This window comes from Tarenaya hassleriana, unplaced genomic scaffold (genome assembly GCF_000463585.1).
Source record: "Tarenaya hassleriana unplaced genomic scaffold, ASM46358v1 Cleome4, whole genome shotgun sequence".
In the NCBI taxonomy this organism is placed as follows: Eukaryota; Viridiplantae; Streptophyta; class Magnoliopsida; order Brassicales; family Cleomaceae; genus Tarenaya; species Tarenaya hassleriana.
The window spans coordinates 3,174,091-3,198,374 of NW_010966881.1; the positions used below are offsets into that span (position 1 = coordinate 3,174,091).

General features: G+C 37.4%; 6 protein-coding genes and 1 non-coding gene across 8 annotated transcripts in view; 5 read left to right on the forward strand and 2 right to left on the reverse strand.

Moving 5' to 3' along the window:
• LOC104823695 (transcription factor TCP8-like) overlaps positions 1-634 on the forward strand; it is a 1,773-nt gene extending 1,139 nt beyond the window's left edge. Inside the window, exons 1-2 of the mRNA XM_010555379.1 lie at positions 1-346; positions 481-634. The exon at positions 1-346 is cut by the window's left edge and continues 1,139 nt beyond it. Of these exons, the coding sequence (XP_010553681.1) occupies positions 1-322 (322 nt within the window). The 3' untranslated portion in view covers positions 323-346; positions 481-634. The remainder of the gene's footprint in view (positions 347-480) is intronic.
• A 438-nt stretch (positions 635-1,072) lies between these two features.
• On the forward strand, positions 1,073-1,145 carry TRNAF-GAA. The gene has a single exon. It is a non-coding gene; the product is annotated as a tRNA-Phe (tRNA).
• A 537-nt stretch (positions 1,146-1,682) lies between these two features.
• On the forward strand, positions 1,683-5,250 carry LOC104823696 (ATP phosphoribosyltransferase 2, chloroplastic-like). The gene is made up of 11 exons (XM_010555380.1): positions 1,683-2,033; positions 2,678-2,737; positions 2,851-2,964; positions 3,386-3,451; positions 3,538-3,645; positions 3,747-3,830; positions 4,118-4,219; positions 4,330-4,443; positions 4,519-4,599; positions 4,692-4,811; positions 4,947-5,250. The coding sequence occupies exons 1-11, from the start codon at positions 1,770-1,772 to the stop codon at positions 5,040-5,042; spliced, it is 1,209 nt and encodes a 402-aa protein (XP_010553682.1). The 5' UTR covers positions 1,683-1,769; the 3' UTR covers positions 5,043-5,250.
• Positions 5,251-8,660: 3,410 nt separating this feature from the next.
• LOC104823697 lies at positions 8,661-12,942 on the reverse strand. 2 transcript variants are annotated; one of them, XM_010555381.2, is made up of 10 exons: positions 12,840-12,942; positions 12,128-12,174; positions 11,623-11,684; positions 11,455-11,533; positions 11,256-11,296; positions 10,849-11,115; positions 10,192-10,662; positions 9,389-9,601; positions 9,071-9,247; positions 8,661-8,967 (listed from the first exon to the last, which is right to left on the reverse strand). In XM_010555381.2, the coding sequence occupies exons 2-10, from the start codon at positions 12,144-12,146 to the stop codon at positions 8,806-8,808; spliced, it is 1,491 nt and encodes a 496-aa protein (XP_010553683.1). In that variant the 5' UTR covers positions 12,147-12,174; positions 12,840-12,942; the 3' UTR covers positions 8,661-8,805. The 2 variants fall into 2 exon arrangements, with proteins under 2 accessions (XP_010553683.1, XP_010553684.1); XM_010555382.2 differs by having other exon boundaries at positions 12,128-12,165; positions 12,840-12,933.
• A 1,080-nt stretch (positions 12,943-14,022) lies between these two features.
• LOC104823698 (60S ribosomal protein L3-2) lies at positions 14,023-16,991 on the forward strand. The gene is made up of 6 exons (XM_010555383.1): positions 14,023-14,103; positions 14,933-15,038; positions 15,405-15,515; positions 15,624-15,928; positions 16,034-16,443; positions 16,565-16,991. The coding sequence occupies exons 2-6, from the start codon at positions 14,954-14,956 to the stop codon at positions 16,821-16,823; spliced, it is 1,170 nt and encodes a 389-aa protein (XP_010553685.1). The 5' UTR covers positions 14,023-14,103; positions 14,933-14,953; the 3' UTR covers positions 16,824-16,991.
• Positions 16,992-18,064: 1,073 nt separating this feature from the next.
• On the forward strand, positions 18,065-20,651 carry LOC104823699 (protein PHLOEM PROTEIN 2-LIKE A8-like). Its single transcript, XM_010555384.1, has 2 exons — positions 18,065-18,719; positions 20,369-20,651. The coding sequence occupies exons 1-2, from the start codon at positions 18,253-18,255 to the stop codon at positions 20,433-20,435; spliced, it is 534 nt and encodes a 177-aa protein (XP_010553686.1). The 5' UTR covers positions 18,065-18,252; the 3' UTR covers positions 20,436-20,651.
• Positions 20,652-22,529: 1,878 nt separating this feature from the next.
• Positions 22,530-23,535, reverse strand: LOC104824557 (disease resistance protein LAZ5-like). Its single transcript, XM_010556654.2, has 3 exons — positions 23,477-23,535; positions 22,987-23,433; positions 22,530-22,614 (listed from the first exon to the last, which is right to left on the reverse strand). Exons 1-3 carry the CDS (start codon positions 23,533-23,535, stop codon positions 22,530-22,532), a joined length of 591 nt encoding a protein of 196 aa, XP_010554956.2.
• Positions 23,536-24,284: the final 749 nt, after the last annotated feature.

The window sequence follows — 24,284 nt, forward strand, 5'->3', positions numbered from 1 at the left end:
CCCGCCGAAAGCAGCCACGGTGGCGCAGTTTGTGGCGGGGACAGGGTACAGATTTCCCATGGATCAGTACAGGGGGAGTGCTCTCCAACTGGGTTCGATCCTCAGTCAGCCGCAACCGACGCATAATCTAGGGTTAGGAATGTCGGATTCGAACCTCGGGATGCTTGCTGCGTTGAACGCGGCTTACGCCAGACCCGGGCCAAACGCGAACGCGAACGCTGATCAAATGAACAACAACGCGGTAGAGGAGAACTCGCAGCCGCAGCAGAGCGGTGCAGACGATGATGATGATAGCAGAGACGAAGATTCGAATAGCTCGTGAGTAATGTCATGAGGACACCAACTGGTAAGAGCTCCATGAAATTGGGCGTTCTGGGATTTTTTTTTTTTTTTTTTTTTTTACAAATTCTAGTGTGTTGTAATTGTGATTGATAAATTTGGGAGTATTAGCGTTGAGATTTGTGTGATTATTTTTGTTAGGTCGTCGGTCCAAAGGGATTCATGGGAAGAGATAATATAATGTTGCTGTATAGGAATCATAGTGTTGTGATTTTAATTATACAGTATCGGTTATATATGTATCGTTGGAATATTTTTTTTCCTCTAAATAAAAAGGTTGCATTTAATAAGCGATTTTGATGGATATCATTTTAATAAATAATTGTTCCATTTTAATTATTATTTTTTTTAAAACGTATATATACCTTTGTAGATAATATCACTGAACCACAAAATTAAAAGTGTTAGTAATATAGGTAAATTGTGTTCTTAGTTAAACACGTGCTATTCTCCACGTTCTTACCACCTTTCCTTTTTTACTATATTTTCATTGGTGAGATTATTTTCCCATGTTATTAGCATTTTCTTACTACAACCAATGTGATTCGAAGAAGACAAAGTGGTATTTTTATTCTGTTTCTCCTCGTGTAGAGCATCACGGGTATCTTTATGTAATTATCTTTTAATTAATTAATTGGTTGATTACGAGTTGATTAAATTAATCCACGTTTTTTTGGGTGTCATCAAAATTTTAAAGAAACTTATTTTATTATTAAATATTCATATTATACTTGCGGGGATAGCTCAGTTGGGAGAGCGTCAGACTGAAGATCTGAAGGTCGCGTGTTCGATCCACGCTCACCGCATGACTTCTTTTTATTTCCGAGGTTTTTAATGTCAGTTGTAATTGATAGTTCATTTTTTGGATTTTTATATTATTTTTGGTATCTTCAATTTATGCTAATTAATTTGACGTTAAGAAGAAATCAACATCAAAATTTTGTTCATTATGAATTTAGGTTCAATTATTTTTTTCATATTTTTCGGTTTGAAAATTTGATATTTATTCGTTTTTTAAAATTTCTATTCAATTTTCTTCTAATTTAATCATAAAAATAGTTATTTAAAAAATTATATATAGATTGTTTTTCGTAATTTATTTATGTTGAATTGGATTTTAAAATTTATATCAAATCAATTTGATATTAAATTTAATTTAATAATTATATAGATTATTCACTTGATTTAATTCCAACATTTCCAAAGTTTTAGGTCTCTAAATTTGGTATTATAAAAATATTATTTTCCATATTATGAAAAATGGGACAAAGCTTTTAAAAAGTTTGCACCAAAAAACGGAAAAAAATTGACATATTTGTAGGCATTAATTGGCATCAGAATCTAATATCGGCATCTCTCTCTCTCTCTCCGAAGCCGTCGGCGGCAGCGTGGCTGACCTTTTTATAACCTTTTGATTTCGAGTGACCACGATGGCGATTCCTCTTACGAATTTACAACAATGCCCCTCCTCCTTCGTCCCTTCACTCCCTCCCTTCTCCCCGTCGCCGTCGACGGGGGTCTCCGTCGGAGGACCTCGCCGCCGATGCCTGACTTTGGTTACGTGTTGCGTCTCTTACGCTCAGAGCTCCGTCGAAAATGGTACTGCCGGTGCCGCTGTTGTGGAGCGCAACCAGATTCGTCTTGGTCTTCCTAGCAAGGGTCGCATGGCCTCTGATACACTGGATCTTCTCAAGGTGAGACGCGGTCCTGTTTGTTTCCCGAGAAAATTAGGACGACATTAGAGGGAAATCGCACTCTAGATTTGAAATTGCCTATAATCTCGGGCGCTTTTAGTGATTTTGCTGCTGTAACATTCTTGTATTGAGTTTGGGATACTTGAAACATGTCTCTGGATGTTTCTGGGTTGGATGAATCAGATTCTCCTCTTCTTACTGCTTTTCTGCAGCTTTCGTAACGGGTTGACCTGAAATTTGTGGGAACATTTGATATGTCCACTCATAAAATCTTCTGTAAATCATGTTCAGTCTGAAATTCGCTCGATTTTGCTTGATGCTCAATTGTTTTGGAGCTATGAAGCTAAGGACTGCTTGCGAGGTTTAGTTGAAACTTTAGGCATTTTAGTGTTCTGGTTTTGTTTCAATTTCTTACTAATAGGTTCGCTTGTGCAGGCTTTGCCTGCCATATGTGCTATCTCTTGCGTAAGATCGAATGTTTCATTTTAGGTTTCTTGGATTATTGTGAAAGCTTCATTTTGATCGTTTGGTTCTCTGAAATGATGCTTAAGAGGAATCGATTCATGTTGATCGCTCGGTTTCTCATATCTGTCAATGGTTTGCGATCTGATAGCTGATTCTGACCTTTTGCGTTTCTTGTGAAGGATTGTCAATTGTTTGTCAAACAAGTTAATCCTCGACAATATGTGGCTCAAATTCCACAGGTAGACCATCTAGAGCAAATGCAATATGCATAATCTTTATGGTTTCATGTTTATATCAGACACGTTCCATTTTGTCATCTTCTTCTAAAGGTAATATATTTTTTCTCCTCCAGTTACCCAACACTGAAGTTTGGTTTCAACGGCCAAAAGACATCGTGAGAAAGTTACTCTCAGGAGATCTGGATCTTGGTATTGTTGGTCTTGACACCTTTAGCGAATATGGTCAGGTAGGTGAAAATTGGTCTTGACACCTTTAGTGAATATGGTCAGGTAGGTGAAAATCGTCTCTCTCTTTTCTTGCTCTTGAAGAGCTTAGAAACCGTAATAAGATTCTTGGACCTCTTAGTTGTTGTCATTGTTAAAACAATGTTCATGATAGAGATCAACAGATAAATGTGCAACCTTATGCATCAAATCTTGGCTGCGAGTGGCTTTTGCTTATTCTATGATCGAGTCTAATCCTTTTTCATTCCTCTGTCCTTTGCCTTGAATCGATAGCCATACTGTTGAATTATCTTGTATGAAACTGAATCTAGAGCTTTATCATGAGAGTTCATATCTTCTTTCCCATGTCTCTGTAATTTCTTAAAACTATCTTTGGAGGGACATGCTTGCATCAGAATTTGAGTGTTAGGGTTTTCTTTCCAGGGTGATGAAGATCTTATCATTGTTCATGATGCTCTCAACTTTGGAGACTGTCGACTATCCCTTGCGGTACATTCTATTCTATTGTAATTGTGGGTCAAACATGTTAGTTATTGCAATTTTTTTTTTACCAAGCACATCTCAAATTATTTCAGATACCCAAATATGGGATATTTGAGAATATAAATTCTCTGAAGGAGTTAGCACAAATGCCCCAGTGGACCGAGGAGAGACCTTTACGAGTTGCCACGGGCTTCACCTATGTATGATGGTTACAAGTTTTTCTGTTGGTGGGCTGTTGTCTTCAGATTGACACAAATTCTCTTCAATATCTTATACTAGATCAATTCAACTGTCTTTGCAGTTAGGCCCAAAATTCATGAGAGATAATGGGATAAAACATTTCGTCTTTTCAACTGCAGATGGAGCCTTGGAGGCAGCTCCTGCGGTGAGATTTACTCTATTTGCATTTGCATACTAATTTTGTATTTTTGTCGAACATGATATGGTACTATTGTTAGACGTCTAAGCTTCCATAAGGATGAAAACGATTAGATTTAGAACAGCTTGCTCTCTTATTTGTGTCGCCTTTTCAGAGGTCTTTTGTTTGTGTCGTCCTGGTTTGAGCCTTTACTTTTTGTTATCTGGCAAATTCATGAACTATGTAAAAAAAAAAGATTTGAGTGCCAAGATTTGTGTACAGTTTTTGGTGAAATTTGTTTCTGCTGTTATTAGATGGGGATCGCTGATGCCATTTTAGACCTTGTGAGTAGCGGAACAACTTTGAAGGAGAACAACTTGAAAGAAATCGAAGGAGGAGTTGTGCTGGAAAGCCAGGTAACCGTTCTTGGTGTGACAGTATCAGAGTAGTTGCCCTGGAGTTGTGAATTATCTTGCATAGAATCTCTTGGCTTTGGTATGCCTGAAGATTTTGTTTTGGTTTTTAGGCTGTACTAGTTGCTAGCAGAAGAGCATTGACTGAGAGAAAAGGGGCGCTGGAAACTGTGCATGAGATTCTAGAGAGATTGGAGGCCCACCTGAAGGCGGATGGTCAATTCACTGTATGCATTCTGTACCTTTGACACCTTCTATATATTTCCCCTTTCGGTTTCTTCTCACGTACGTCTTCACATCAGGTTGTTGCAAACATGAGAGGAACGAATGCTGAGGAAGTAGCTGAGCGCGTGTTGAGCCAGCCGTCATTATCTGGACTGCAGGTAAAAGTTCCAGAATAAGTCCCATGGTTTCAACTTGAAAATTTTGCTCTTAAGGTTGTACAAGTCATTGTGGCATCCCGAGTTATGTGCAGGGACCAACAATAAGCCCGGTGTACTGTAAACGAGATGGAAAAGTATCGGTGGAGTACTATGCGATTGTCATTTGCGTACCCAAGAAGGCCCTGTACGAGTCTGTGCAGCAACTGAGAGCGGTTAGTAATCCCGTGTCCCGTCAGTAGATCTACCAGCTACCTCTAGGTGTGACAATTCCGGGATTCGTCACCTTAGAACCTGCCTTTCGTGTTTTGGATTGTAATGTTTGACAACCCTTAACAATGTGAATGCAGGTGGGAGGAAGCGGGGTGTTGGTTTCACCACTCACTTACATATTCGACGAGGATACCCCCAGATGGAGTCAGCTTCTGGGAAATCTCGGCCTTTGAAGGTAAAGGCCGAATGAATTGGTGGCAAATGTCTGCACCAAGCGCCTTTGAATCAACTCCGTGTTTTTTTTTTTAAATTGACTGGCACCCTCTTCTGTTGTAACTTGTACGGTTTGTCTTTTTGCATGTGTCTCTCTCTCCTCTTTGACATCATATTTTTCCCTCCGATTTTCTCGTCATCCAAACAGCATCAAAAGGGCTTTCTCTCGCTCGCTCTCAGGGATTAAAAATTAGGTGTTTGGATGCAGGTTCAATTGTTCGGATGAAGGCACTTTTCAGCCCCAAATTGTTTTTTTTTTAATCTTTACTAAAATGTGTCTCGATCTGTTAATCCAAACTGTAGATCCCATGTACAATGAACCGGGCCCAAATAGCAGATCTGTAACCCGGCCCAATTCATTGTGGTCTTTTCTGATATTTATATTGCAAACGGCGAAACAAATTTATTCGATATTGTATTCATCCTAGTTCGGATCTCCTGCGAATCCGTTTATGAAATTATATTAGAAAAATCTTAGACTCAGGACACTACCTCGATATATATCCGTTGTATAATTACAATGATTCATTAGAACTTCAAACTGGGAAATATTGGGATGTGAACTGGGGAATCCTATTAAAGGATAATAATATTTCTTCCGTCAAAATTTAACCCATAAATAACCCTCTTTTCGGGCTTTACATCCCAGTATCCGAAGGATTTGGACAACGATAGGAAACGCAACATCTATTAATGAAACGAGTTTTCTTTTTATTACTTCACATTCATACTCTCGAAAAACAATTAGAAAAACATTGGAATTGGAGAGTTGGGCGGGGTGCGCCAGGCCCTCGCTGTAGTGCAACGCGTGGGCGACGCGAGTGAGACCCAGTAGCAAGCTACTGTGATGGACTCACCCCCATAAAAAATAGAGTTAATATCGTTGTGGGCCGATGGCCCACGTATCAGATATTAAACTGATAAGAACAGATACTACACTTGATCTTAGCCAAAAGGCCGAGAAAGGTATGCTTTGCTCCGTCGCCGCCTCTCCCCTTTTATTTCCGCTCGCCCTCTCCCATCCCTCTTCCTTCGGTCGATGTGGGATTCCCCCATCTTTATCTCCACTCCTTCGTTAAGAGCAATTGGGCTGGGCCTTTTACCATTACATTTTGTTAATTTTTTTTTCCTGGGATTAAAGCCTTACCTACCCATAAAACAATAGTAATTCGTTTTTTCCTATATTTTTATTATAAAAAAACTTTATTATATAACTCATTTAATTTAATTAATTTAAGATGATATCTAATCGATTGATTGATGAGATTAAACTCTACCCGATGTCATATATCGAGATGAAATATTTACACGTCATACAGTGTAGAACTTGTCCAAACAGTTGTTTGGAAAACGGTGTTCTTGGCAAAAGCTTGGGATATCTGTGCTCATATAGCAACTTTGTGGTTTGGATTCAAATGGGCTTTATGTTAAGAGGAGATTGCAAAGTAAAACTGCACCCTACAATTATATTCAAATATCCATCCTAGTTCAGATCTCCTGCGAATCCGTTTTTGAAATTAGATTAAAACAAATTTCTAACTCACATCATCACCTGAAAACGATCCGACTCAGGACCCCACCTCGATTTATATCCATTGATATAATTACACAATGATTCTTCAAAACTTCAAATCGGGATGTGATCTGGGGACTATAAAATCCAATAAAAGATTAATCAATATTTCATTCGTCAAATTAATGGGAACAACCCATAATAAAATCCTCTTTTTGGTCTTTATGGTATTTAGGCTTTCTTTCTATACATGATTGGTTAGGGGTCGGGTACCCTAAATTTGTGGGGTACTCGGGTTTCGTCTTCGTCTTCGCGGGTTTTGAGAACACGTTATCTCGTTTTCGTTTTTGTCAAATCCGGATACCCGTGGTTCGGGTACCCGTCGTTGAATTCGATTATCCGAGAGTACCCGAACCCGTCCAATTAATTCATTAGAAAATGTTGACTTTAAGGGTATTTTAGTAATTTAATATAAAATATTTTAAATAATTATTGTAAATACATCAAAATATCAGGGATATAATTGTCATTTTATTCGTATCCGGCTATCCGAGGGTATCCGTCGTCGTTCAAACAAAACCCGGCTTCGAACCCGCAATCCAGATTTTTGGCTTTATCAAACCCGTTTTCGGTTTCGTTATGCAAAGGGTACCCGTGTTTCGAGTACCCGTGAAACCGGATACCCGAAAATCCGCAGGTTTTAAGTACCCGCGTCCACCCCTATGATTGGCTGTTAGGACAGGGCATTTTTACACGAGATCCACGGGTATCTGAGTTTCGGGTTTTACGAGATAATGAGATATAGGTCGGGTTTCGTGAGACGAAAAAACCCGAATTTCGGGTACGGGTTCGAGTCCAAGTATTTTACGACGGATTATCTCGCGGTATCCGATAAAATTAAGAAATTACAAAAATACCCTTACTTTTTAAAATATTTACAAAAATACATCTCTTTCTCTCCGCCTTAGCTCTCCTTCTCTCCTCTGTTCGACTTCGACTTGATTTACAGAGAGAATCCAAGAGTCGACAGAAACGAGAAGAACATATGGCTTTGCTAGTTTGATTTATAGCTTTGCTAGTTTGATTTTCTGGATTTTGTTTTTTTTTTACTCTGTAGCCAAAAAATCCTGAGCAACTAACTCAGGATCAATGACTTTGTTAGTTTGATTTTATGCACTTGATTATTTCCTTATCTATTGGGTTTCGACGAGGTTTTCGAATCAGAATTTTTCTTGAAGTTGGAAAAGTTATGCTCTTGGATTGATGTTCTTGCTTTTCTGGGTGACGAATTGGGTGGAATCTTGTTCGAATCCACAATCTGAGTCTATTCTTCATTTGATTTGGATTGATTGATTTTTTTTTTACACTCGGGTTCTCGGGTCTTGTGAGTACCCAATCTCGGGTTTCCCGATGAGACCGAGATCAAGGACCCGCCCGTGCAACCCCTAGTCAGGACTGGCTGTGACTCATATTTGTACTATGAAAGGAAACGTGCCAGGAAAAAACACAACTTCGTTTTCTTATTTTACAAGACCTTGAAAAATAAATTGCAATTCGAGAATTGGGCGGGGTGCGCCAGGCCCTCGCTGTAGTGCAACGCGTGGGCGACGCGAGTGAGACCCAGTAGCAAGCTACTGTGATGGACTCACCCCCATAAAAAATAGAGTTAATATCGTTGTGGGCCGATGGCCCACGTATCAGATATTAAACTGATAAGAACAGATACTACACTTGATCTTAGCCAAAAGGCCGAGAAAGGTATGCTTTGCTCCGTCTCCACCTCTCACCTTTTATTTCCGCTCTCCCTCTCCCATGCCTCTTCCCTCGGTCGATGTGGGATTCCCCCATCTTTATGTCTCACTTCCTTGTTAAGACCAATTGGGCTGGGCCTTATACCATTACAGTTTGTTATTTTTTTTCCCTAGGATTAAAGCCTTACCTACCCAAAAAACGATATTTTTATTATCAAATATATAAATTTTCCAAAAAACACTTTCGTATTGCCTATTTTTATTATATAACTCGTTTAATTTAAATAATTAAATCATGGTACCTAATCGACTGATTGATGAGATTTAACTCTACCCGATTTCATATATATCAAAAGGGCTTATATTAAGTAGCACTGTACCCTACAGTTATATTCAAAAGTACCCGACAATAAAAACTACCACGCCTTCAAACAGACGAAACTATGGGTTGGAGTTTTCTTAAGTTGATCCCCGGACATTCTTTACGCCATATTTCTCGGACGTTGGGCGGCCGGTTAGCGAGAGATTCTTCGTACGATCGATGAGAGAAGCCTGTGTCCGGGCTCTGCCATCTTCTCTGCCTCCTCTCGTTCTTCTTCTATCTTCTTCTTCGATCTCATTCTGCAGTGACAAAAGTGAGAATACAGAGAGAGAGAGAGAGTTCGGAAAAAGAAAACTTGAATACAGAAGTACGAAAGAAGAAAGGGATATCGCGATTACATACATCGAAATCGGAATCTTTGTAGAAATCCATGCGAAGAGTCGCGGGTTTGTTCTCCTTCTTGGCTCTGAGGGCCTTCTCGCGTTCTTCGTAGAAGTCCATGTCGTCGTCTAACAATGACGTTCCCGCAGAATATTTCTTGAATATCGTAAGCATTCGGAGACCTTCTCTAAGTTTTATCTACGTCATTAATCAGAAGGTCAAAAAAAAATTACATACGTGAAAACCATTTTTTTAGAATCCCGCACGTAAAAAGTCGATATTCGAGATTTAGTCACAAAGAGAAACGAAAAAAAGCAAAGCGATGGAATGTCAAAGTACCTCGTGGGTATCCCTGGTATGAGTTACTGGCTTGTCCTCGTTGTTGTCGAGGGTGATATGGCGCAGTTCACGGTTGGGAATGTCCTTAACGATATGCCATTGTACGGGGAAAAAGCCGATCCACTTATCCACTTGCCAAAAGTCGAGGTCTTTATCAAAGTCTACATATCCGACCATCTCAGCTAACCCGACGAATTGTCTACTTGCATTCACCTAAACAAATGAGACAGAAAACCAAGCATGAGTATGTTGAGAGTCACTTGGGGTGGGTACAAAGTCGAGTATCCGAGATTTTCAGGTCAACAAAACTCGAATGTCTTAGGTCTCTCAAGATATTACCCGATCTTGGAGATATCTTGGTCCGAACCCAAAGTTCAAATACGAAATTTCAAAATTATAATCAAAATATGTATTAATATACTAGGGATCGAATTGGATCAGATATCCGAAATTTTTTGGTTACTCGAACCAATCCGAAATTTTGAGAGATTTCAATTTAGAACGTAAAGCTTATATGCAATTTATTTGAAACTTAGGAAAAATAACGTACTTTTATTGTTCATTCGGGTACTGCAAGTAATATTTGTCTCGAACCCGAATCCGGATTCAAACCGTAATTTTAGTCGGGTACCCGAAATTCAAGGTTTTTTTCCAGCCATAGACGAGACACTAAGCAAGTGATTGCAATGAACCACGAACCAAAGGAATGACACTGTAGATTATAACAGATTCTTTGCCTGATGATATTGGAAGGATTAAGGATGGCAAAAAGAGAATAAATAACCAAAAAAAAAGAAGCTTACCGAGAAGAAAAGGAAGACCGGACGATTCTTCCCGTCCCCACGTGATTTTTCTTCGGCTTCACGGAAAGCTGCATCGAGCTTCTTGTTTCCGTTTGGTGTACTTGACCATACAGAATATTTGATACTCTTGTGAATGTCATCTTCGCTATAAGACTTGATGACATAAAATTTGGCATCCTCGTACTCTGTCTGAAAATCGGGGAGGTTGAACAATTCTCGACGGATTGTCAATCCAAACAGATTGTCTTTCTTGCTCGACGATTCGGAAGGAGGATTCTTTCCATTGGTCCTTGGACCGACGGTTAGTTCAACTGCTGCATCATCGGATTTTTCATTTTTGTCGGGTTTCGAGTAATGATGTTTCTGAACCCAGAAATTACCATTTGAGTTCTCGTTCACGTAATCATTATACGGAACATGACCTTGCTTCGGGCTGGAAAATCTCGGGAAATGTCCTGCTGCTAGTTTTCCCTTCAAAAAACCATAATCAAACATTTGAATCAAAAATTTCACACAACAACAAACGCTCAATCGATCTATTCCTCGCAATAACTCGATTTTCCCATCAAAATTCCCGCCCAAAAATCGAAACTTTCATCAGACCTCGAAAATGAAAAGGAGCCTCAAGTTGGATGAAATTTTGATGTTTTTAGATACCTTATTTTGCAGTCCGAAAGCCCGTGGATGAGAATTAAAGGGAAGTCTAACAGCACCACTTGCATTTGTCCTTGCAGGAGTAGACCTATTGGAATTTTGAGGACCCGATATCGGATTCTCCATATACCTCAAATCCCGTGAATGACAGGCTTCATGGCCATATGGCGAATCATATGGCTGCCCATCATATCCCATATATGATCCATTCATGTACGGGTTATTCCTAGCCATATAATTCGTGTATGAATCATTATTCAAATGACTTCCCTGTCATTGGCCCATAAAACAGGTTTTAGCAATGCCATATGATGAAATTACAGCCAGCGAGATTAGGGCGAAAACTGATGGAACTGAGTGAACATCAGATCATACGAAATTAAACTTTCAGGGAATCCCCCAACACTGACCTGAGAACTGCCATTTTGATGAGGAAACACAACACTAGATCCTGCGAAAGCATGTAAAAAAACGATGTTTGAGAATAAAAACAACTATGCAAACAGAAAAATAAGGGGGAACGAATTATTTTGTGAACTGCATAAGAATGAAGCCCGGGCAGTGGGCACTAATACTATAAAACTGTAAGCTCTCAAAAACTAGTCTTACCATTAGCCGAAGTAGTAACACTGACTGAAGCAGTGACGGGGGCTGTAGCTTTACGATCTGTGCCATCAGTCGATGGAGACTGCGAAGATAACAAACAAAATATTATATACATCATTGAGAAATATAATGAAATTGACATAAGAAGTATGGCTAAGATAATATTGATACCATATCCCGTTTCATTGTCTTAGTATCAGTCTCGGGTTCAATTCCAGCAACTGCATCCTCAGCTAGAATTATGATTAAAGGGAGAAGAAATTTGGTAAGCAAATAAAAACACCTTCTTTAACAAAGAACTCGAAACACAAACTCAATGACCAGTCCAAGACAGGAATTTAAACCAACTTTTAGACCAAAACATGATTTGGCTATTATGAAATTGTGTAAAGTGTCCACAGATCATATAAACCATCTTTTCCAACATTTTATGTTCTATAACAGTTTACCAATCAAGAAACCTATATTTTGACGGCAATGGAAGAAAAATGTAAAGAAGGAACATGATCTTCACAACCACACAGCTACTTTCACCCGAATAAAAAAAATTCAGACGGATAAAACACATTCTTAATTTCTTTCTGCTAGTGAACTTGGCAATTCTAAATACAGTAAACCTCATCTCATGCCAAACAGCCATTAAAGAAAGTGAATCACAAAAGGATATAATCTGTACCTTTACTCTTAGAATCCATTATAAATCTTCAGGATCCACTGCGAACCCTAAACGGGAGAACCCAAATACAAGAACAGTTCAGAGACAAGTAAAAGGGTGGTGGTATGGAAAATGCAGCAATCTACAATCTTTTACAACTACGAGGACATGTCTTTTCCTTTCAAAAAAGGTCCATAACACAACGAGAAATAAACACCGAGTTCACATCACATAGCACATACAGAGAAAGAAAGAACAGCATCTAGTAGATTTTGAATTTATGATAGGCTTTCGGCTAGACATCGACTCTCTTGCCTGTATTTGTTAGGCATGTGTCTAAAGAATTACAATGTCAAAATTGGAAAGTTCAACAGGACAAAGATTACACGCAAACATCCATCAAGCCAAAATAGGAAAGTTCAAAACCAGAGTCGCCAGTTGGGTTCTCGAATCAAAGACAAAAAAAAAACTCAAACTTTGGAGGAAAAAGAAAAAAAAAGGGTTTTGTTCTGAAATCTCTACAACCGCACAAAAACATATCCTTTACTTCAGCAGCAGTTTCTACATCACTGTCTTTACAAGAAAAGCAACAAATAGATACCAGAATTTGAATCGAGCGAAAAAACTATGATGAAATTGTGCAGAAGAATACGAAATTCAACCGGCGACGAGGCAAAGATAATCATCAATGACGAACAGAAACCCAGAAACCCAAGAAGAAGAAGAACAAAACCTGGGAATAAACGCACGCCGGAAACCGAATTCACCGACCGGAGAACAGATTGTAGAATTGGAAAAAAAGGAATTTTTTTTTAATCAGGCGAAGAGTATGAGTGAGGCTGTAGAGCGGGGAGCGTTTATAAGTCTTGGGCCGCTGGAGTGGAAAGGAAATAATCGGACGGCTGAGATTTACGTTTAGCTTTGGAAATAATAGAGAACGTAAACCGTTGGATTTAGGTTTGGCTGCTTCTGTCTTGCAAATGCACATTGTGCTCTCCTGTTTTGTTTTTGCTGACCCGTTAATTTTTATTTGTTTTAAAAAGCGCCACTTTCAATTAATTATTTTAGGAAAATCACATACTAATACACAAATTTATAAAAAATAATTATATTTATCTAAGATTTTTTTTTAAATAATCGTCTATTAATAAACTTTTTCAATTATTTTAAATCATTAAATATTTTTTACATTAAGTTTTTTCCTTGGTTAAATAATTACATTAAGTTTAAAATACCCGAGTTTATGGAAAACTAATAATGGATTTATACTAAAAACTTCGAAAATCCTCCAATAATTCTTCCGGAAGAATCTCACGTAACGTTTATACTCTAATTCTCGCTTCTTTTGATCGGACATTTATTTCTCCAAACTATGCGGAACGGATCGTTGGGCCATTGGGATGAGACTTCAATATATTGATTTTTTTTTAATTATATATATAGTTTTTATACGTATACTAATGAAATTACCATTAAAATGTATTTATGGAGTCACCATTAGATTTATTGATATAGTCCTTATTTAATTTATATACACACTATCATAATGAATTTGAATCAAATACTATTTTCCCTTGACACCGTGAATCAATTATTATCTATCGAATTTTCTAAATGGCTCATTACGCATTCCCCGATTTCGGATTAAATTCCGATATGATTAAAAGTTGTTATTATTTTAAGTTTTTATGGTTGGAAAAATATGGTTTCTATTAACATAATTTCATTCATAAAGTATTTTTGAGCGAAATAATTTTAAAAATTAAAAAGAGAGGAAAAAACCGAAAATGTTAATTGGGCCAAACTTTCTTCATGGGCCAGGCTGGGCCGAAAATTTTAAAATCTCGACGCCGAGGGCACTCTGTTGCATTCCAACCCTAACCGTTACGACACTATATAAATGAACTAACACAAAGCTTCGAACTAGGGTTTCTTAGCGGCACAAACCTACGGCTCCGTTGTTCTATCTCCTTCTCTTCCTCTGCTTTTAGCGTAAGGTATTCTCGTTTCGATTTTTCAGCCCAAGGAAGTTCCAGAGTCAGAGACAAGACGACTGAGTTCTATTGTTATCATTATCTTCTAACCTTTTTTTGTGGTTTTGTGTTTGTGTTTGTGTTTGTTTTGGATCTGGATTCGAGGTTTGCTGAGTTTGGACATTCTTGGCAGCAGACTGTTTCGATTTGTTTTGTTTCATTACCACATGCTTCTTGTCGGGTTTCTGCATTATGTGATTTTAGCATCCATATACCTGTTAGAATTCAATGTTTATATGTTTACAGATTCCAGTTGCATCATGATTTTCATGCTTTCTAGCTGCTTGGAAATTTTTAAAACGAGATTTTAGATTAAACCTCGTTTTGGTACTTTTGTCATCTGGGTGTGATATTGAAATGGTACCCCCCGTAAAGTGGTGAGTAATCAATCAAGGCTGGAGTCTCGGAGCGGCTCTTTTGCTAGAAACTAGAAATGGTTTCCGGCAAGAAACACCGATGAGCTTGAGAATTGGCGTCATAATGATGCCATAGGCCTTTGGTCGGGGGAACATTTCCTGTCATACTCTTGAATTGATCAAAATACCAAACTGGTTACTTGGTGGATCTGTATCTTCAGTGTTGTTCATTGGTCTGATTTCATTTGGTTTAGTTCTTAAGTCGTTTTCCAGACAAATTAGTTTGTTAATAACACCGTAGATCTGTGGCTTTCAAGCTTTGAAAGTTTTTTGTTCTGCTCTGTTTTAGTTGTGACATGTTATTTGCTTGAGTGATGTATAAAATCAGATTGGATTCGGTGTCAGTCTCTGTGGATAAAAGACATCTGGTTTTGCAGGGTTCTTTTTTTTTTGGAAGTATGTCTCACAGGAAGTTTGAGCATCCAAGACATGGTTCTTTGGGTTTCCTTCCAAGGAAACGAGCGTCTAGACACCGTGGGAAAGGTAATTGTGCTACTAGACATACAATCGTATATACATATAGAATTGTCCCTTTGTATTTTAGGGTGATCTGTGTTCTGTGTTGTTACTTGTAATATGCTGTTGTCTGATTCTGTCATTTAAAAGTTGGTAAGATGAACGGGTGTGATTAAATGGGTTGTTGCATGGAGTTTTGGGTGATCTAGTGTGATGCTCGTTCCTTTTGTAATTGATACCTGACATTATTCTGTCATATGCTATGTTGGGGGGTATGTTTTGGTCTTAATAATAGACTAGTTGCGGCATTGGTGTCTGTTCTCCATGTCTAGTCGAGATGGCATGTGGTGTCAGATGTAACATATGCTTGTTTCTTGTTTTCTGACATTTCAGTGAAGGCCTTCCCCAAGGATGATCCTACAAAGCCATGCAGATTCACTGCTTTCCTAGGATACAAAGCCGGGATGACTCATATCGTGAGAGAAGTTGAAAAACCTGGATCAAGTCTGTTCTTATATCTCTTTTTGTTAATTTTATTCACCACTTGAAACCTAGAATCGGTGTTCTTGCTCAAGCTTTTTTTGCCTAATCCCTTTCATATTTACCTGCCAGAGCTCCACAAGAAGGAAACATGTGAAGCTGTCACTGTGGTTGAGACACCACCGATGGTAGTGGTTGGTGTTGTGGGCTATGTGAAAACGCCCCGTGGACTCCGCACACTAGGCACCGTGTGGGCTCAGCATTTGAGCGAAGAGTTGAGGAGGAGGTTTTACAAGAACTGGTGCAAGTCGAAGAAGAAGGCTTTCACCAAGTACTCAAAGAAGTACGAAACTGATGAGGGTAAGAAAGACATCCAGGCTCAATTGGAGAAGTTGAAGAAATACTGCACCGTTATCCGGGTTCTTGCTCACACCCAGGTATCTTTCTGATTAACCCGTTAGTTGTATTCTCCTAAATTCCTGATATTTAATCTGCCAATTGTATTGTACTCATATTGCATTTTGATGCCTTGGCTTTGTTAGATCCGGAAAATGAAAGGGCTGAAACAGAAGAAGGCTCACTTGATGGAGATTCAGATCAATGGTGGCGATGTAGCCAAGAAGGTGGACTATGCCTACAGTTTCTTTGAGAAGCAGATTCCAGTTGATGCAGTCTTCCAGAAGGATGAGATGATTGACATAATCGGTGTGACGAAAGGTAAAGGTTATGAAGGTGTTGTCACGAGGTGGGGTGTGACCCGTCTTCCGAGGAAGACCCACCGTGGTCTTCGCAAGGTGGCATGTATCGGAGCTTGGCATCCAGCTAGGGTTTCTTTCACCGTCGCCAGGGCCGGGCAAAACGGATACCACCATCGGACGGAGATGAACAAGAAAGTTTACCGGATGGGGAAATCTGGACAAGAGTCTCACTTGGCCATGACTGAATTCGACAGGTAAACTTCAATTTAGAGATGGGCTGCGTTTAAACCTGAAACGAAACTCGCTGGCACCCGAACTCGGCTTCGGATCTTTCTTGAATTTCCAGGTCTTATATTTGTTGTTTTTGATAACCAGGACCGAGAAAGACATTACGCCGATGGGAGGGTTTCCTCACTATGGGGTGGTGAAGGAAGACTATTTGCTGATCAAGGGAGGTTGCGTGGGGCCCAAGAAACGAGTGGTGACTCTGAGACAGTCGTTGATTCAGCAGACGTCGAGGGTTGCATTGGAGGAGATCAAGCTCAAGTTCATAGACACATCTTCCAAGTTTGGGCATGGTCGGTTCCAGACCACCCAGGAGAAGTCCAAGTTCTTTGGTAGGGTTCAAGCTTGATTCCGATTCGCAAAAAATGGACCATTCTTCTTCTGTTCTGCGATTTGTTATTGAAAGATTATGGGGTTTCTTTTTTGAATTGTTCATCATAACCCGAGTGTGATGGTGTTTTAGTTATATTTTGGTTTTAAAATGTGATGCTTTTGGTGCTATAATGCATTTTCTATCCATAATACGAGTTAATCAATCTCAAAAATCTCTATTAACCGTCGGTCAAATCCAAATCCACAATCAAAGGAGAATCGCAAGAAGCTAACGATATCATAAGCCTGTAAGTGTATCTAATTAAGCTTTACGGATAATAATGTTATTATGTTTTAATTGACTATCGTTTTCTACTTAGCAATTTACTATGTTGAAAATGTTAATGCGCATTTGGATAGCGTGCAACTTCTTTTCTTCACAAATAATGTACCTTATAGATCTCATACGATAACAATAATATGATACTATATAACGTAGAAATATTTATTTCAATATTTTTTTTTATAATATTTGGTCCAATGGGATTTGAATATGGAAAACATCTGTGCTCTCACTTGACCTCATCACTCACTTGGCCACCCGGTGGCCACTTGGATGTTTATTTCAAAATTTTATGAGATAGATATTTTAGGTTCTTTATTTGTTTATATTTTATTGATTTTTTTAAATGTAGGATATATAGGAAAGTTTCCCATTTGTTTTAAATAATTATATCTATTTAATTTATATGTTGACTGTTCAATTCGATTTCGATTAAATTCGATTTTCATGAAAAAATATATGTTCTAAAAAAATCATTTTCATTCCATATTTGTATTGTTGTCAAAAATTCATTTTGGGTTCTATCTGGAATATGGATTCAGTTCATTTATTTAATAAACTTATAATCAATCCGAATCATTTTAGGAGTTGGAGTAGGTTTCTATCTCCGATCTAGGTTCCTATATTTTAGATCTCTTTCGCTATGTCTGTAATAAATATTTTTATTTTTTATGTAAAAAATGGTCTTTTCTCTCTACGTGGGAATGAGAAAATTGAATTTAGTTAAATGAAATAATATATAGCCGTATCTAAAATTAAAGTAATAATTTTACTATTATCGTATTGATAAAATTACGAAGAAACGAAATCCTTGTTAGAAAATAACTTTTTTTTCAGTGAAAACATAATATAATCGAATAGAATTGGTCGAAATTAAAATTAAAACTGAAACATAACGTATAGCTGAATGTGCACCATATATATATATATACACTTTCATTTCCTTTTTGAATTTTCTGACATTCTCTGGCTCCCATTAAAAAATTTAAGAAAAGGATCAAACGTGCGATACCGATGTATCATATTGGAGTTTCAGCGGCCTATATAATACCTGTTTCCATTGGTGAAAAGCATATATCGATTTAATTTCCGAATCATCTTCTCTCCTAATTTTGTCAGCATCATGTGCCCGAATCGCCGGATCCGTAAAAAGCTTCCGCAAGTGTTCATCAGTTTCCGTGGAAAGGAGCTTCGCCTCCGCTTCTCCAGCCACCTCTTTGATGCGTTCAGACGGCGAGGGATCGATTTCTTCATCGACGAACACGAACTGAGGGGCAAGGATCTCAAGCACCTATTCACGAGGATCAAAGAGTCGAGGATCGCGATCGTGATCTTCTCCAGGAGATTCGCGCGGTCCCGTTGGTGCCTGAACGAGCTCGCAAAGATCAACGAGCGCGTGGAAATGGGGAAGCTCGAGGCCATCCCCATCTTCTACAATGTGGAAACATGCGACTTGAAACAACTGACGGGAAGGTTTGGCGACAATTTCCGGAAGAGGGCAAAGAAAGATGGGCGTAAAAGAACCAAGAGATGGATGAAAGCTTTGGAGTCGATTTCGGGGAAGTTCGGCCTGGAGTTGGGCAAGAACAGGTACTCTTTCTGTCAAGATTTGCGCAATAAAACCTTGTTGTATTATCGATGATCGAACGAGAGTTTAAATATACAAAATAGTTTCTTATCATTAGAACTCCTAATTCTTTTCCTAATAAACAAAATATATAAATCCAATCTAGATATATAAGAGATATACTAATATATCTAGACTCTATAAAAAGCGAAACTCTTCGTATTTTTCAATATTTTCTTTTTTGTATGTGGGAGTGAGGTACGATCCGATTATTCGACGGATAGCTCATTTCGATACGTTAGGGTTTGGATTATGCGTTAGGGTTTTATTTTATGTTAATCGTCGATCGAGGATAGGTACGTATAATCCGAGAGGATATAGGCAAATGGGTTTTCCATCGATGTGAAAATATTGTAAGAATATATGTTAGAGTTGAAACCCTAACGAGGATCAGTCCAAACAATTTCACCAAAAACCAATAATACTTTATTATTTTAATCAAATCACTCGTCCTTTCTACGGGAGACACACGAGGCAAAATTAACGAAATATAATTAAACTATGGGATTTACAATTCTGCCTGAATACATCCCTAAGTATTCTAAAATATTATCTAATTATGAAAATATCCTATTTTCTCAAATTAACTAAATAAAAAATACGTCCAAATAACGAAATAAAAACCTGACTGAAAACGTAGTTTAACAAAATCGTGCAGTTTCAATTAATATTGGTATAGTTTACTTACATACTAGTCTAATACGAATTCATTTCCATATATATTTGGTCTCTTCTTTCCGACAAAACTCGCCACTGATTTTGAATTCGTTACAATCCAATATCCCTTTTCTTAAACGAATTAGAAATACTCTTCTCTATCTCGACTCAACGTCACAATCTCAAACCACATATATTCACATGCAAACAATTTTTTTGAAGATTTGGATCCCGAATTAAAAATAATATGTAATATAAAAGCATAATTAAAATCAATATCAATATGATATATATATATAAAGGGGAAATTAAAAATATATACAAATTTATAATCTACAAATTTAAATAAAAAATCGATGAGAATTCGCGGTTTTGGAAGCAAATACTAAAAAGATTTAAAAAAAAAAACCATTCAATCGAATTTCACTGTTTCAGTTCAACTGTTTTCACCATTCCGTTGTTAATTTTCGAGGAAATTATCAACTAACAAAAAAATAAATAAATATTACAATATAATTCAAGGAAGAAAAATTCAACCTAACTATTAAAAGCCAAAACTAACGTTAAAACTAAACCCTAAACTGAAGCCTAAACCCTATAATTAATACCGAAATGTCAAATGTAAAGCTATCTTATTAAAGTTTTTAATGAGATGTTAGCTTACAAAGGGTTCATAACACCGAATTTACTATTTATTTTTTATTCTTCTGTTTTACGAAATTACATCCTCTCTTATTTCAAATCTTTGATGACTCTATCACTATAATTTTGTGAACTCGGTTCTCTCAAACTCATAAAATCAAATCTCGGAATTCTTTAAACTCGTCTCTCTAAGCTCTATAAATGAACTTAATTCGTAAAACCCTTTTTTTATTTTGCATGGAAAGGAGGTTTTATTTCTAATTACTCTAAAATGATATTATATTAATTGGTTTTTCTGATTCCTTTTCGGCAGCTCTGAGTCGGATTTTATCAAGAAAATTGTCATGGAGGTTGAGAGAGCGCTTAACGCCATTCCATAAGAGAAAGGCCTCGATCTAGCGCCTACGGCATGAGTCTCCTCCCTCCCCAATAAGAAAATAATCCAGAAAACTCGAGTGATAATAAGTGTGTGTACGCTTGAATTTGTGTATGGGTTGCTGACGTCATCAAGCGCACGCAGATGGTGTCCATGCAAATGTATATATATCTTGTATGGGAGTGTCATACATTCGTATTCCCGCCGAAATGTATTCGAACAGATGAGCTTGTATCCCTATGAATCATCAATAAACATAATATTATGAAAAAAAAAAATTCAATTGATACCTCATCGATCTTGTAAACCCTTACCGTGTGTATATACTTGAACGTTGTTGAACGTTTCAAGAACCCTTCACCAACCATTCCCTTCTCTTTTTCTCACGATGCTCGGCCGCGACCTTGTACTTACTTCATATCCATGAGTTTCTTGGATCTTGAACGCTATAGCATTCCCAAATCTTCCCTTCTCCATCGCCCAGATCGGTTCTTCGGATCTTGTCGACGTCTTGGCAAATGCACCGTCCATATTAAAAGGTTAGCATGGGAGAGATGTACTCTGAGTTTTCCTCATTGTCATCCTAAAACAAAGAACAAGAAACTATATATGATGAGGTGGCCGACGTATAGCCATAGAGGAAACGCATACAGTGGAAAGGACTAACTAATTAAAGAGAAAGAAGAGACGATGCCCACAATGAAAATCTTCACCGAAGTTTACTAAAATTGTTTGTTGGATGCTTTTATAATCATTCGGCCATAAAAACTTCTGACTTGTAACGTTTGCACGTTCGGATATTTGAACTAGAAAATGAGTACGTGAGGGCGTCTAAGTTAGAAAGACGTATTCAACATAATAATAGAAAAAATATTATATATTTTTTTTCTTTTTGTAACAATAGAATAATGATATTGTATAGACGAAGAGAATGAGATTTTGGAGTGGTAAATCGAATATTATATTTAATTGATAAAATTAATCTTTTGAATATTGAATTATATTCAATAGTTGTAGAAAATGTCTTTCTTAGTTACACGCTCCCACGAATAGAAAGAACTGAAGTAAGGGTTTCTATATAGCAATATTATGGTCTCATACGCCCCAAGTTCGAGCTCCAGGGTGGGGAGGGGAGCGAATATTTCAAAGCACATGGCTTGCTCCCAATTCGGAGATTAGTCTGGGCTCCGACCCAGGACGCTCCATTATCAAAAGAAAAAAATATTATGGTCCCATAATCAGTACCTAATTTGGAGGTTCAAACCGGCCGGTTCATCTCATCTTACCTCTAGGGTGGACCTACTCCTATGTACGTGGATTTTTTTAAAAGTAGTCACATAAATCAAATTTTAAGATATAAATTAAAAAGTTACGCCCTCCATCTTTTTCTGAATAAATGTCTTTTAGATTTCTTCTCAATTTTTTTTTTTAAAAAAAAACCATGTATACCATCATTAAATCACGTTTTCATTAATACTGTTGAGTTAATTAAAGATAAAATTAGAAATTTTAGGAATATAGTTGTTACCCATGTTTTGTTGCCCATATATTGTATTGTCTATATGTATGTGTATAAACAAGTGTATATGTTAGTAAGATATTAATGAGAAATTCTCCCATTCTAAGGAATGTAAAAGGGCCAAAATTTGCACCATTTTTTATATGGATGCAAGGGGTAAAATTAATGGTGCCTTTTTTTATATGAAAAAAATCTATGAAACAACATTTTAGCCAATGTTTAAATCAATAAAACGTTACAAAAAAGAGATAAGTAAAATCTGAACTATTTTTATAAAAATTGCAAGTGTTGGTTTTATCACTAAATAAAAACGAAAATTTAAGAAAATTTTAGCCATATAAAATTCAAAGTCTAATAATATTGTAAAATGATGTTTCTTTTCATCGTTTTATGTACCAATTATTGGTACTCTATAACAAGCGTATATAATTATTACTATTCTTCTAAATTCGAATCATCAAAGTCAACATTAATGGACACACACTCAGGTTTTTAAATAGAAACCCTTTGGCTTGTTGTGGATATACATATAGTTACACTAGAACTAGCTGGTTTTTCTTTTCCATGTGAGGATCCTCATCATATATACAACACCTTTTTCCATTTCGCATTTAGCATTCTCTCAATCTCCACAACGATTTCTTCTATGAAATCATTCTCGTAGCTGCAAAAACCCGTAAGCACAATGTTTTAACGAGGCGAACCCTAAATTCAGTTCTTTAATTGCCCAAATTCAGTATTCTGAAATCTGAATCTAAACAGATTTTTTACTGCTGCTTGTAGAATAGGGCTGCAGATCAATTCTTCGATCAAGAACTTGTTCTAGGGTTTTGTGACGAGACCGGCGTTGCCAGGCGAAAGTTGTTCATGTTAGGTCAAACTTTGATTGTTTTAAGAAATAAAAAAAAAAAGGCAAGAGAGAGTTCTTCTTCTTCTTGCCAATCTTTGCAATCTCGTGATCATAATTCATGACGATGAATCTGCTGGTCTTAATTAAGCGACGAAGGAGAGACGGAAAAAAGGCAAGAGAGGGTACCGCTTTTCGCCAAGAGTCAAGCCCATCTTGTTGGTGACTGAACACAAAGCATGTTTCCATTTCATGATCTGTACACCCCGAGAGGACCTGGCAAGTTTCCAGAACCTTGTGCCGAAATCTCCCTTCTGCTCCCTCACGTCTCTGGGCTCGACCTTGATGAAGATGGGAATTACACGCAGCCTCTTCATCTCCACGCACTCCATCATCTTAACGAGCTCGTCCAAGCACCACCCCGATTCGGCATACCTCCTGGAGAAAATGGCGAGAGCGATGGACGATTCTTCGATCCTCTTGAAGAGGGTTTCCAGATCTTTTCCTCTCTCTTCGTGTTTGTCGATGAAGAAGTTGATATGACGTCTCTTCAAAGCTTCTTCGAGGTGGCTGACGAAGCCGTAGCGAAGATCTTCTCCACGGAAGTTTATGAACACCTGCGGCGGCGGCGAAGATCTGGGCGTTGATGAGATGTGGAGGACAAAAGAGATAAACAGACATAGCAGTGGGAGAAAGAGAAGGACAAGCACCGAGGGTGCCCAAAAGGAAGCCCTGCATCGATGGCGATACTTAATGATTCCTCTACTTATAAATTTCTGTTTGCAACAAAAGGAATGTCTCTCCATTTGCTTATAGTTATTGCTGAGATAGAGAAAAAACGGTTGTCAGTCGGACCTTTTATAGACAAAAATCAATTGGCTCAATATGATTTGTGATTACGAGAGTTATGGCTTTTAGATTTTTTATTTTATTTTTTCAGTATAATGTTGTTTATATCTAAAAATTAAAATTTTTAAAAATTATAATTTAAATTACTATTACTGATTTTGTCTTTTGAATCTGCGTTGACCTCTTATTCATATTTTATGGACGTTAGGAAACGGCCATGTTCAACTTATGTTATGCATAGGTCAGCAGGTGACGTAATGGTCAAACTTTTGACTTGACCATGGTGATGATCCGTTCTATATTTAAAATTGGGATAATTCCATTTAAAACTCTGTACTTTTCTCACGTCTCAATTTAAACCCTATACTTTTTTTTTATCCAAAAAAACATTGTACTTTTAAAAATTGGCAATTAAAACTCTATACTTTTAAAAATTAGCAAATAAAACCCTGAACGAAAAACAATATTATTTAATGCTGACATGACATCCTAGTTATCTGCCACATCATCAATCCCTAATATTTAATAATATTAATTAATATAAAATAAAAATAAAATAATAAAAATAAAAATAAAATTTTAAAAATTATATATATTCATAAAATTATACACATATATAAACATGTTTATAAAAATTT

Bases quoted from the DNA above. Each gene is read 5' to 3' on its own strand.
- LOC104823696 (XM_010555380.1), top strand. From the start codon at position 1,770: ATGGCGATTCCTCTTACGAATTTACAACAATGCCCCTCCTCCTTCGTC. The intron at 2,965-3,385 runs GTAGGTGAAAAT...TTTTCTTTCCAG, and splicing joins CCTTTAGCGAATATGGTCAG to GGTGATGAAGATCTTATCAT. The intron at 3,831-4,117 runs GTGAGATTTACT...TGCTGTTATTAG, and splicing joins CCTTGGAGGCAGCTCCTGCG to ATGGGGATCGCTGATGCCAT.
- LOC104824557 (XM_010556654.2), bottom strand. From the start codon at position 23,535: ATGCAGGGCTTCCTTTTGGGCACCCTCGGTGCTTGTCCTTCTCTTTCT. The intron at 23,434-23,476 runs GTCTGTTTATCT...ATCAACGCCCAG, and splicing joins TCTCTTTCTCCCACTGCTAT to ATCTTCGCCGCCGCCGCAGG. The intron at 22,615-22,986 runs GTACCCTCTCTT...GGGTTTTTGCAG, and splicing joins TTGACTCTTGGCGAAAAGCG to CTACGAGAATGATTTCATAG.
- LOC104823697 (XM_010555381.2), bottom strand. The intron at 9,602-10,191 runs GTAAGCTTCTTT...TCATTTGTTTAG, and splicing joins CGGTCTTCCTTTTCTTCTCG to GTGAATGCAAGTAGACAATT. The intron at 8,968-9,070 runs GTATGTAATCGC...TTGTCACTGCAG, and splicing joins ACAAAGATTCCGATTTCGAT to AATGAGATCGAAGAAGAAGA.
- LOC104823699 (XM_010555384.1), top strand. From the start codon at position 18,253: ATGTGCCCGAATCGCCGGATCCGTAAAAAGCTTCCGCAAGTGTTCATC. The intron at 18,720-20,368 runs GTACTCTTTCTG...CCTTTTCGGCAG, and splicing joins CTGGAGTTGGGCAAGAACAG to CTCTGAGTCGGATTTTATCA.
- LOC104823698 (XM_010555383.1), top strand. From the start codon at position 14,954: ATGTCTCACAGGAAGTTTGAGCATCCAAGACATGGTTCTTTGGGTTTC. The intron at 15,039-15,404 runs GTAATTGTGCTA...CTGACATTTCAG, and splicing joins GTCTAGACACCGTGGGAAAG to TGAAGGCCTTCCCCAAGGAT. The intron at 15,516-15,623 runs GTCTGTTCTTAT...TTTACCTGCCAG, and splicing joins AGTTGAAAAACCTGGATCAA to AGCTCCACAAGAAGGAAACA.